The sequence below is a fragment of the Meleagris gallopavo genome, chromosome 6, assembly GCF_905368555.1.
Source record: "Meleagris gallopavo chromosome 6, MGAL_WU_HG_1.1, whole genome shotgun sequence".
In the NCBI taxonomy this organism is placed as follows: domain Eukaryota; kingdom Metazoa; phylum Chordata; class Aves; order Galliformes; family Phasianidae; genus Meleagris; species Meleagris gallopavo.
This window is the reverse complement of record NC_139409.1, coordinates 40,598,117-40,610,850: the sequence shown is the minus strand read 5'-3', so window position 1 is coordinate 40,610,850 and position 12,734 is coordinate 40,598,117. Positions and strand designations below refer to the sequence as shown.

General features: G+C 39.8%; 1 protein-coding gene across 6 annotated transcripts in view; it reads left to right on the top strand.

The window, feature by feature from the left end:
- ENTPD3 (ectonucleoside triphosphate diphosphohydrolase 3) overlaps positions 1 to 12,734 on the top strand; it is a 44,447-nt gene that overhangs the window by 26,427 nt on the left and 5,286 nt on the right. For 3 of the 6 annotated variants that reach the window (XM_085226432.1, XM_085226435.1, XM_085226434.1), the window contains 6 exons: positions 4,284 to 4,401; positions 7,215 to 7,365; positions 8,127 to 8,286; positions 10,282 to 10,512; positions 10,905 to 11,177; positions 11,274 to 11,384. In XM_085226432.1, coding sequence (XP_085082558.1) covers positions 4,284 to 4,401; positions 7,215 to 7,365; positions 8,127 to 8,286; positions 10,282 to 10,512; positions 10,905 to 11,177; positions 11,274 to 11,384 — 1,044 coding nt within the window. Of the gene's footprint in view, position 1; positions 3,938 to 4,283; positions 4,402 to 7,214; positions 7,366 to 8,126; positions 8,287 to 10,281; positions 10,513 to 10,904; positions 11,178 to 11,273; positions 11,385 to 12,734 lie in introns of those variants that run through there. The other 3 variants (XM_085226433.1, XM_085226436.1, XM_085226437.1) reach the window with 2 other exon arrangements.

Genomic DNA, 12,734 nt, shown 5'->3' with positions numbered 1-12,734 from the left:
GGTAAGAAATAGGTAAGTAAAAATAATAGATAAGGAATAGGTAAGGAAGACCAGTATTTGGAATTGATATTTAATAATCATCATTTCTAAATACTATTTTATGAAGTAATTCAAGTGTGTTTACACCCACAAATTAATTGTTCATTATGTCTTTGTAACGGGAAGACTAAGGCTGGGGCAAATGAGAATTGGCCAAGATTACAGTGGCAAAGATGGAAAAGGATTCCTTTCCACTCGATGTCTGTGATGCCTATCACACAATGCCGCCTTCAAGACTGAAAGGCTAAACAAAGGCCAAACAATTAAAAAAAAAAAGCCATTGCTTTTTTTTTTTTTTTTTGTCTGAAGGTAGAAGTAATTGTAAATTATTTTTCAGATTGTTCAAAATTATTTTGAAGTTATTTCAGGTATTTCTTGGAGTTAAAATTCTATTCTCAATCACATTTAGGAAGTTCTTACTGAAATCATTGCAAACTACTGCTGTGGATCATAAAGCATTTGGGCTGCAAGAGTGCATGTTCTGATTTACCATATGTTGGGACTTGCTAGATATTAAGAGAAGCGAAGTTAGCTACATAAGGAGGAACAGAGCAAACTGAAAAAGACAAACTGAAGTAATCTGAGAAGTAGGTTCAAGCTTTGCCTTATGCTGCTGGATTATGCATGTGAATTCTTCAAAGAGAACTGAAGACAGTGCTATAGAAATTGGCCTTCTAGGGATGCTATGCAGTCCAGTTTTTTGTTTTACTTACAGCTACAAGCATAGACAATATGTCAGATACTTCTTTGAAGTCATTTCTACCTTTCCCTCTACATATTTATCTGAGTAGTTCACATAGTAATATCAATAGGCTAATAGCTTACTACACTTCATGGGATTATGATAATCTTTGGTTTGTCTGAATCAGTTTTTGGCCTGAAATTTGTATTCTGATACCAGCTTTAAGTGTTGGTGTGGTGTGGCAGGGTGTGTGTGCTGGAACCTTGCATGGACACAGTGCCTCACGTTTACTTCCTGTTTGACCTAAATTTCTGCTTGGAGCAGTCTTACATCCTAACAGCTTTTGCTCAAGGCAAAACTGCACTGATATGTAGGCCAAGGACACTATCTAAAGTACAGCCTATGCATTACTTGTGTTTGTCATTAGTTTCAATTCAGAACAACTAAGTTGTTTACTTTACTCTTCAAGGAAATATTAGATCCACCTGGATTATCTGGAGGTGGTTTATTTGGGGAGGTCTGCTTCCTGAGTCACAGCAATTTCATGCCTGGTTCCGGAGGAATTTTGGCAGTTCTTCTGCCAGATGCTTTGTCTTTGGATTTCTTTTGGGACTGTAAGCCTGATTGTGCAGAAAGCTGTAGTTTATATGGAGGGCTCTGTGTTTGATTCTGGAGTTACTGAATAGTTTTCAGTGAATTACTAAAATACTTGCAAGAGGTAATTCTTCAGGAACAGAGCAAGGACTGTGGTGTGCCATTGTGAAACTGCAGTACTTAGTTGATATGATGGAGCATGGAAATGGCAGTGTCCTCAAGTTTGTGGTTGATGAAAATTAAAGATGGTGGTAAAATGATGAAAAAACCCTTCCTTTTTGTAAATGGCCTTATCATAGAATCTTAGAGTATCTTGTGTTGGAAGGGACCTAACTCCTGACTCCACACAGGACCACACAAAAATCTAAGGAGCTTCATGAGTCACCCTGAAATATATCCAAGACTCCTTTTCAAAAAGGTTATCTTTTTTTATGAAGAAAACAAGAGGCTGTATAGGAGAAATGAGAGGAAGAGAAGAAGATAAAATTGTTAGCTACACATTTGTTCAGATAATTGTACCGCTATTCTTTGGGATGCAAATCTGTTCTTCAGGAAGTACGCTGGGAAGTGGAGATTAATATTGCAGCAGGAGGATGGAAATGGGTCTAAAAGCTTCATAGTTCGTGGAGGTAAGAATACTTCCATTATTTCCCAGCTCTACTTGGGCATGATAACACTAAGCATAGCTAAGTTAAAAGCTTCTGCTTGGCACTCCAAGCTGTGACCAGATTTAATTAATAGCCCTTGAGTAAATTTACTGTTACTATATTATGTGTCTGTAGTGCTCATCTGTCTTTTGAGGAAGGGGAATACACTTAAAGTGTCTTTGCTAAAACAGTGGTTGAATGGAACCTGACAGCACAGAGGATTGATGGTATCTGTGGAACTTTTCACCTTGTAGTTGATCAGATTGAATGTCATCTGAGTAAACATGAATGGAATTTTCATTATCTAGCAATCCTCTGGGAAACAGACTAGAGACTAGAGACTGATACCACTGGTAATTCTTAGGAGAACAGGAGCTTGTAGGAATACAGTGGGAAACTAAGAACTAATGATGTACAGAAGTTGAATGGTGCCACCTGAAGCAGTGATCTTTCTTGGAGATTTGGGGCATCCAAGGGGGGCTGTATGATGAAATAAATTAGCCTGCTCCAGCTGCTTTTACTGCTTTGCAGCCAGATGGAGGCTCTCATTTTTCAGTACTGTCAGGCTCCGTCTGTCTTTTTTAAAATAAAAAAAGCTCACTGAGAAATGAACCCTACACTATGCAATTCCTACCAGTTTGATGATTTTGATGAGGGAGCAGCTAAACTTGTTTTTGGGGACAGCAAAGAGGAAAAGCAAAACAAGTCTGCTTTCACAGAATTAGAGCGTAGCTGAGGTTATCATCAGTAAGTTTGCAATGACACCAAGTTGGGAGGTGTTGTTGATCTGCCTGAGGGTAGGGAGGCCCTACAGAGGGATCTAGATAAGCTGGATCACTGGGCTGAGGTGAATGGGATGAGGTTCAACAAGGCCAAGTGTCGGGTCCTGAACTTTGGCTGCAATAACCCCAAGCAGCGTTATAGGTTTGGGGCTGAGTGGCTGGATGACTGTGAAGAGGAAAGGGACCTGGAGGTGTTGGTTGATGCTCAGTTGAATGTGAGCCAACAGTGTGGGAGGATGGTTGGATTAGATGGTCTTGTAGGTCCTTTCCAACCTTGTGATTCTGTGATTCTGTTGGAAAGGGCCTCCAGAGTCACTTGGTGCAACCACTGTTCAAGCAGAGCCAGAGTGGACTGTATCCAGGTGGCTTTTGAAGATCTCCAGGGAGGAGACTCCACAGTCTTTCTGTGCAACCTTTGCCAGTACCCCACCACCTTCACAGCACAGAATTGCTTCCTGATGTTTAGAAAGAACAACTTGTGTTCCAGTTTGTGCCCATTATCTCTTGTCCTGGCACTGGGTGTTGTCTTCTTTGCGGAACCCCTTCAGGAATTTATACAGATTCACACCTCTGAATGTCCTCTTCTACAGAGTGAACAGTCCCAGCACTGTCAGTCTGTTCTTACAGGAAAGATGCTCCAGACCTTTGATCATCTTGGTGATTCTCCCCTAAACTCCTTCCAGTATGTTCAGGTCTCTTGTACAGAGGAGGGCAGAACTGGATATAATACCCCAGGTGCAGCCTCGTTGCTTTTCCTTTGTCAGTTTGCCTTCTCAGTTGCCATAGTCTTCTGCTGCTACAAAAGATAGGAAAGAAGTTAACACTGATCTGCTGGGCAGTGGAATGAGATGGAAAAACCTGCACTTTAATCCTTCGAAGAACCCAGTGACTTTGTATAATATTTCATTAATATTTCTCATTTATTTCATAAATATGCAGTAGTATTGATTCTCTTTTCCTCCCTGTTGTCTCGCACTCTGGCATAGACTATTTTCAGAGCCAGATTCTCAGGTGGACTGCCTAACCACTCAAAGGAAAACTTTTATTGCACAACTAGAAAAGAACCAGACTTGTTTCATCATTCTATCTGTAGATTATACACTTCTACCTCCTTGTTTGTGTGTTTATAGATCCTTTGTGTATCCCTGAATCTAAAGCCTATGCTCTGCTGGTATCAAACCCATCAGTATCCAGTGAGTTTTGCTGGGGTAATGGGAAAGCAATTCACAGTGCTATCTATGTGTCAAGCATGGATTTTAAACCTGATGCTGAAAGGAGATGAGTGTTTTTCATTTTCACTGAATTCATTACTGAGGATATATAGTATGCTGTTTGTTTTACACCCGGATTTATTCTGTGCTTTTCTGTTAGATTCCTGTCTAAGCACCTAACACTAGAATTAATGTATCTCTTGTAAATATACTGTGCATACACTTTCAAACACTTTAGTTTGATGATCTGAAAAAGTATGGCTGCATATGGGTGTTCAAGATGTCACTGTTTGTCTCTTGATGTGACCTATTACTTTTTTCTCCACAGTATGGAATAGTCCTTGATGCTGGATCTTCACGGACTACAGTCTATGTCTATGAATGGCCAGCAGAAAAAGAAAATGATACGGGAGTAGTGAGCCAAACCTTCAAGTGTGATGTGAAAGGTGAGCTCAGATAGCAGTTCCTTACTTTTTGTAGCCTCTGGGAAAAGGTTATCTGGAAGCTTATACTGTTTTTTTTTTTCCCACTTTTTTTTTTTCCTTTTTTTTTTTCCTCCTTTCAAGAACTGTTAAGACCGTATCTGTGTCTGTCAGCATCAGTCCTCCAACTGTTGCTATGGTAGGTTGCACTATTTTCCAACAGAGGGAAAATTATAGCTAAATTTGGCTTACTCCACTGTAGTGTATGAGTGGTGCAGTCAGAATTTGATTACAGAGAGTCTTTAAATGCTTAGCAATAATAATTTCTTTCAATAGGAAATAATTTCTTTCAAAAGGAAAGTATAAGATATATTTAAAAACAGTTTGGAATAAGAAACCTCTGAGAAGAACTGGAAGTTTAGCCCCAGTTAGGTGTTTGGCATTGATGAGAGCAAAAATGTCAGTTATGCCACTGGAGTTTAAAAAATTAGTTTTTAGTTTCCAAAAGCATTAGCTGTGTTTTAAAAACACTTTTGTGGATTGAGTCAGATTTCCTAGAGAAATGAGGCCTATGCAGTTCAGCTGGAATTATTCTGTAATTACTTTGAAAGAGACAAGACGGGGAATTATGAAAGGCATGAAGAACTGGAAGAGCTTGTCAATTCTAGATAGCAAGGGAGAGTCTAATAAAATTATCAAGTAAAACAGCTAAACTACAGGATTGTTTCTAACAATGTCATAGCTGTTTCAAATAAGAATATGCAGGTCTTTGCCACAGGAAAACCAGTACTTTTGGACTGCTTGAAGATCTCTCTCAACAACCACCACTGGCTGCCTGCCTCATCTTTTGTCTAAGGTTTTACACTGGCTCCTCTCAGAGAGAGGACACTAAACTGTACTGACTTTTGCTTAGACTCCAGTGTGGTTAATTAAGTATGTGCTCTAGCAGTTTGCTGTAGATTACTTCATAAGAAATGTCAGAGACAGTTGGCTAAGCTTCCAAAGATACCAAACTTTCATATACCTGTCAGAGGTGTAACTTCAGAGGTTCATAAGTGACTAGGAGACGAGTAGGAGGGAATAGTTTCTCAACAGCACCGATCTTTCTGTCATCATCATTAAACATACATATAGATAATTTTAATGCAACAAAGGAAGGAAGACAAATGTAATGTGCACAGAAGAAATGTACTGTCACGTGCCTGGTGATGTGTCCTTTACAGGCTGCAGGAGTGGCATCCTGCTTGCTGGGGCGGGGAGGGGTACATTCCGCTTGTTTATGTCTTAACTCATTCAGAATGTTGCCTGTAGGAGTTCTGGAGTGAGAAAATTGCAGTTCCTATTCTCCTCTAAAACGGACAGGGAATTATTTTGTGAATTTAACTGGGTAAATAAAATATTGTGAAACAGAGGAGTCCAAATTGCTGTGAGCTCTTTGGGTCCCATGGGGCCTTAACCAGAGTCAACCACAGCACTTCTTATCATCCAGTGTACAAAATCAGCACGTTTCACTGCTCTAGTCTTGGGTGCCTCTGCATGGAGGAGACAGAGGGTTCATGTGTTGTGTTCCTCAGGTTAAGGTGGAGAAGTACAGTGCCAAAAGTGTCTGGTAATGTTTCTTTATCTGTTGGTAGCCTTAGCCACTTAAATTGCGGGGGTGGTTCTGGGCCCCACCTAGAGGTAGACTTGTACAAACTTACTGAACTTGTAAGTCAAACAATCAACTAATTTGTAACTTCTGTAGTGTTCTTGTAATTTCATGTCATCTTTTATTAGGTAACTCTGCCATGTCTGTTTGAGCCAGCCCAAAATCAAAACCTTTCAATGTAGTGCAGGTAGTCTGTCCCAGTAAGGCTCTAATCACCAGCAAAGTAGGCTGTCCAGAATGGAAAATTACTGCCCTGTGACCTGCTCTGCCTGTTCTGAACACTGAGGAGTAGAGGCTTTTGTTGAAAAAACGTGCATGGGGAGTGTGAGGCAACAACAGCTGCTGTGGATGTGAAACAAAGTTGCTCCTCTGCTTTCCTGGATTTCTCTATGCGCCACTTCCTCAGCTAGGGAGTTTTACTAAGGAACATTTCTATTTACACTCAAGTTGAACCTGACAAAGCTGAGGTCCTGCTGGTCCTTGGAGTGTTGTAAGGGAGGAAAGACTTTCATTTAAATTATTCAGATAGTTATGCATCATGTAGCACAATCTGACTCCCATTTCTGGTACTGGAAGTTTGGAAAGCTGTAAAATTCTCAGTAGTACATGCACCAACCTAAACTTGTACCTCAGTGACATCAAGAGTCATTTTTGTGTGTGTCTTGGAATTTCAACAGCAATTCCTTGCAGAAGCTTTTTTATTTTTAGTTGAAAGCAATGAGCTATAAGGGTGCAGTGGTGCCCACAAAAGTTATGGAAAACAAAAGTTTAGGAAATCTTAGTCTTAACATGTGTAAACAGGTATGTGCTGTAGTTTAATAGATCAGAGAAATTTCACATCCACTAGACATCTTATTTTCTATAGCATTGTGAATAAACCTATTTTCCTCACATAATATTGTCATTATGAATTAGATGGTTATGCTCTTATATGCATCTTACTGCATGCATGGTACTACGTGCACATGCATACACATACAATCAAGAAGTTTCAGATATCTTCTCTGTCACACACAGCTTAGACGGTCACTACGTTGTTTATTCCTTAAATAGTCACAGTTCAACCATTCTGTTGTTTGCAACTACAAGAGGGAAGTGGGAGCTTCTTTGTCATAACAGCTGTTTGCTTAATTAGGTTAATTTGTACTTGGCAAAGCAGAATGCAGTCAATCTACTTGTTTTCTTTTAGGTCCTGGTATATCCAGTTATGAGCATAACACAGGAGCCCTTGCGAAACCCCTTGATGAGTGCCTGAATAAAGTCAAGGAGAGAATCCCAGTTCATCTACATAAGAGCACTTCAATTTATCTAGGGGCTACAGCTGGCATGAGACTGCTGAGGTACAGTGGAAGTTTGAATTCCTCTGCATGTGTACTGGTATAGCAGTCTGTGAAGAAAGAATATGAGAAACGTACTGGGCACATTTCTGTCCACTGGAAATTGGTCATTTCAAAAGGAAATGGAGCCCAGCCAATCGAATTCAATTATTTTATTTTTTTAATAGGGAAAGCAGGGCTATATGAAAATCCTCTCTTGTACCACTTTGAAAATAAATCCTTGCTTTATTCTGTAGAAGGCAGAATTTTAATTCGCTCTTTCAAAGCTATCTTAAAATCCAACGCTATGTAAACAGATGATGTTTGTGCATATCTGAGGGCAGCAAAAAAGCTAGACACTGCAGAGTTTTCTTGATGTGGATGTGATGTAATGTGGCTTTTGGGGTCTGTCTGTGGCTTCAGCTGTGGCACAGACTTTTTTATATGTTTGGTCTCTGACTAAGCAGAATGAGAAGAAAGATTTCAGGACTGTTTTAGCCCACAGATATCATGTAAGCACTCAGTTCACTAAGAAAAGAGTATGTTTGAGACAAAATACTTATGAACTTGTATGACAAAGAGTGAAGTTTGTATATAGTGGGTGAGTTGCTGTGGTGATGCTGGGTCCTTGGCTGTTCCCTATAATAAGCATCCCCTTTAGGCTAAAACAATGTCAGTTTTTATTAGGTGATTGTAAGGCTTTTCTTGAGCTGCTAGGCAGTGAAGACTAAACGTGAAATTGCCTTTCCAGATGCTCAGTGTCTCATGTTTTGTGAACTGCTTAGGTTGCAAAATGAAACAGCAGCCAACGAAGTCCTCGCAAGCGTTCAAAACTACTTCAGAGCACAACCTTTTCGATTTAGGGGTGCGCATATCATAACTGGGCCAGAGGAAGGGGTGTATGGATGGATAACAGCCAACTATTTAATGGGCAATTTCTTAGAGGTGTGTGGAAAAAATGCATGCTTTTCACTGTTCTCTTTCTTATAAATGAAAGGTTTGAGAGGAAATGCCTGTTAAAACATCATAGCTATAATTTTTATTTCACAGTGAAACATATGACAGGGTCTTGTGGTAGTGATTGAACAAAGGAAGCACAGATGAAAAGATGTGACAGGAATCTGACCTGGGAAAGGTAAAACCGCAGATCCACTAAACAGGGCTCTTCCATAAATGACACCAGTGCCTTACTGAGAAACAGAATTGCACTGCTCCTGTATGCAATGATATTTTCAAACGTGACAAGTGTTGACATCTTGACAGTGGTGCCAATTAAGGATGTTTCCACCTTCTTTTCTGTGACTTCTGCAGGTAGTTGCTGTCTCTGCAGCTCTACTGGTGAAGAGTCTACGCAGCTTAGGAGTTTCCAAACTGTTTGGCAATGTTGGCAATGTTAGCTCATTTGTCTTAACTAAAAAAGACAGTCGTCTTAAGCAGTGAATTTTATGTGGCCCAATATGCCTCAGCTAGGCCAGAAATCACTGATACAGTTCATTACAGTACTGCTGAAAAGTTGCAGGCTGTGACATCAACTGTCACACCTATACTTGGGAGGGAAGATCAATTAGTGGATCGTCCTATTTTGTCCATAGTGATAGCAACATAAACATGCTTACATCGTCCCTTGAAGTTGTAATAGTGTCAGGCAGGCACTTCATAACAGGAAGTATTTTTCTGCAACTGTTTATATGCTTTCATGGCAGTCGTGTGCTGCTCTTAGCATTTATTGCAGTTCTTCCAGATAGTCTTGCTAGGCTGAAAATAATTCCAACCAGATCTCTGAGTATTGTTCACTGTCTTGGTAGAATGGTTCCTGTTCAGACATGGAAATTAGTAAGCAGGAGTTGGCAATCCAAGTGATACTTCATGGTGAATGTGTTGTTGGTTCCTGCTGAGTTAAGAAAACTAAATAGTAGTTCTAATCACATGTTCTGGCATGGTTTTTCTTATTTTATGCAACAAAAATGACTTCATGAACTTTGGGGTGATGTCAGTCTCCTACCACGTGAATTTTAATACTGAAGATCTCAATTTCCATATGACAGATTCATGAGGACTACTGAAGAGAATGCTAGATGTTTAGAAGCCAATTTAGTACAGAGTTGTGTGAAGACTGAAGTGTGGATTATAATGAATAGGAGCAAGAAGCTTCTCACTGTTCTTATAAGAAGACTGGAGATAGGAGTGAAATGCTCCCATGGGCTCTTAAGAGAAATCTATCACTGTAGATTTTTTGCATAAGTATGATTGCTAGCCCATGTTTCTTTTCTCTTCTTGTGTTTACGTTCACATTATCATCCGTATTAAATTATACTGCAGTAAACATGGAGAGAATTATTAACACAGAAGAGGTATTCTGCACAGTGACTGTGTAGATCAAATGCAGAATTTGGGGGATGTTTTCGAAAACAGGGAAAAATGCCAACTGAATGGATCAGATTTACTGCCACTGCAGTTTCAGTGATGGAAATGTACAGATTAAGGGTTCACATTCCTTTGATTTCTATTTTACTCTACTTTCATTCTCTTTTCTTTTCCTGTATACAATAGTATTCTATTCCTTTAACAATTTATCTTGCCTTGAAACAAGCAAATTTGCATGCTAATTCCATTCAGATCTCCCAGGTACCTAGACTTCAATTTCCTGCATTCTAGTATAGATATTGATCAAACTAGTCCAGTGCTTTGATTATTGTGCTGTCCTCAGTGTTCAAAGCTATGCTGTATTACTTTTTCCATCTTTCAGACTCTTTGCTCTGTGGGAGTAATTCTCATTACCTAAAAGCAACATCTGCATGTTTTCCTCAGAGCTAAGATTTTCTGGAAAAAGTGAAGGACAGAGAGGGAGGGGAAATCTAAAAAAGTTAAAAGTAGAAGAACTTGAAGGGAGAACAATCAGATGATATTTCTAATCAGCTTTGTTTTTATTTTTATGTGTAGAGAAACCTTTGGAGGACATGGGTCCATCCATACAGAAAAGAGACCATGGGTGCACTGGATCTCGGAGGAGCTTCCACTCAAATTTCTTTTATCCCAGAGGACTCTCAGGAGAACTTCAATAACACCATACAAGTGAAGTTGTATGGTTACGACTACAATGTCTACACTCACAGCTTCCAGTGTTATGGGAGAGATGAAGCTGAGAAAAGGCTTTTAGCATTGCTGCTTCAGGTCTGTTTAGGACTGTTTGCTATGCTGCTCTTGTAGCTGTTCAGTAATTGTGTAAGCAGGTTCTTAGGGTTGTGGTCTCTTCCCTTTGGTGGAGTTTGGAGACCCCAGTAAAAGCTTGTGTTGCTGTGGCCAAAAAGCACTTAGGTTTCAAAGGTCTTCATATTTATTAAATATTGCTCTGAGTTTTGTAACATCAGACAAAAAAAGCTCAACAGGTTCTGTAAGCGTTTTGCTGATTTTGCTGGTTTTGAGAAAAAGAGTCCATATGAATTACAGTGCTCAGCCATGACAGAGAAGAGATCAAGAACACGTGTATGTGGGTTAAAAAGATTTCTGTAGTTATCGTCACATTAAGTCTTTCATGCTTGTGAGTGGTCTTTGTTTTTCTTCAGAAGTCAAGCACCAGTTCCAGTGTGAATAATCCATGTTACCCTCGGAATTACGAGACTGCCTTAACAATGAAGTACTTCTGTGGCAGTCTTTGTACACAGTCCCTGAGACCAGCAAACTATTACCCAAACCAATCCGTAATCTTCCATGGAACAGGAGACCCAGGTCTGTGTCAAGAGATGGTTTCATTATTGTTTAACTTCACTACTTGCAGAAACCAGGAGGACTGTCCATTCAATGGAATCCATCAGCCAAAAGTTAAAGGGAATTTTGTGGTAGGTTTTCAAATCAGCATTTCTTTTTGAACTTTCTTGCTTTTGATTTCAGCAGTTCTGAAAGTAACAGGCCTTTCATCTGCTCCTTTTCTATAGGCTTTCTCAGGATTCTACTATACAATTAATGCTTTGAATTTATCTGGGCACTTTTCTCTAGCTGACTTCAATTCAAGTATGTGGTTTTTCTGTTCACAAAGCTGGGCCCAGGTAAGTGCGCCTTGTTTTTTCTTTTTCTTTCTCTTTTTTTTTTTTTTTTTTTTTGTATCTGTGAATGAGATATAAAAAGAAAATGGACTCTTCGAGTATTCAAAACTTTTCAGGTCTCTGTCAGTATTAACATTTGTTTTCCCACCATGCTTCAAATCAGAGGCATTACTTAAAGAAGACTATGGGGTGACCTCATTGCAGCCTTTCAGTACCTAAAGGGAGCCTATAAACAGGAGGGGAGTCAACTCTTTGGAAGGGTAGATAACAGCAGGACAAGGGAAAATGGTTTTAAGTTGAGGAAGGGAAGATTTAGGTTGGATATCAGGGGGAAGTTCTTTACTATGAAGGTGGTGAAGTGCTGGAACAGGCTGCCCAGAGAGCTTGTGGATGCCCCGTCCCTGGAGGTGTTCAAGGCCAGATTTGATGAGGCCCTTGGGCAGTCTGGTCTATGATTAAATGGAGAGGTTGGTGGCCCTGCATGTGGCAGGGAGGCTGGAGATTCATGATCCTTGAGGTCCCTACCAACCCTGGCATTCTGTGATTCTGTGATACTTTCAGAGCAGCCCTCATACTTGGTGTAAATTTATTCATTCCAGGGAATTGGAGACTGCCATGATGGAAGCATTTAGAAGGTTGATAAAACAGGCCAATTTAAACTTAAAACTTAGCCAGATATTTATTAACAACACACTTTGATCCCACAGACTGTCAGTAGTATCATGATATATTCAAAGCACTTAGTAGCAAACAGTTGTATTCTACATTTATCAGCAAGTGCACAGTGCAACAGAGCTGATGCAGCATAGCCGTAATTTGACTTAAATGGGAGCTAACTTTGACTGTGAAGAACTAGTACTGGTGGAAGGCAAGCTGATTTTTCACTATTGTCCCCACAGAGTTCATATGAGGAAAAGGTAAAAAATTGTTAAAATTACTAAAGTAAACTGGCATTCCATGACCTTTTCTGCACTGTTTTCACCCAGTAGGTTTTCATTTTCCAGCTTACTTCATCTGTCTAGGATGTTTTGTGTACTCTGTGATACACTGCTCTTCTTGTAACTGATGGGACTTGGAACTGGGAGTTCAAAGCACTTTGCTTGGGTCTGTGGATTCCAGCTGATACTCATCTTCAAAATGAGCATCTTAGGTCAAAACTGACATCCAGAGAGCAGTCCTGTTGATGGAGGTTTAACTCAGTGTTTTTCTACTCCTGTGATACTCCTCATGCTCTGTTCTTATCTCAGCTGTTAGTGTGAAACTAGGATAAATGGATAGACCTGTATTAAATTTGAAGGGAAGTCCCTCACATTACCAAACTAGCTCCCTGTTTTGCATTCATTTTGCTGCATT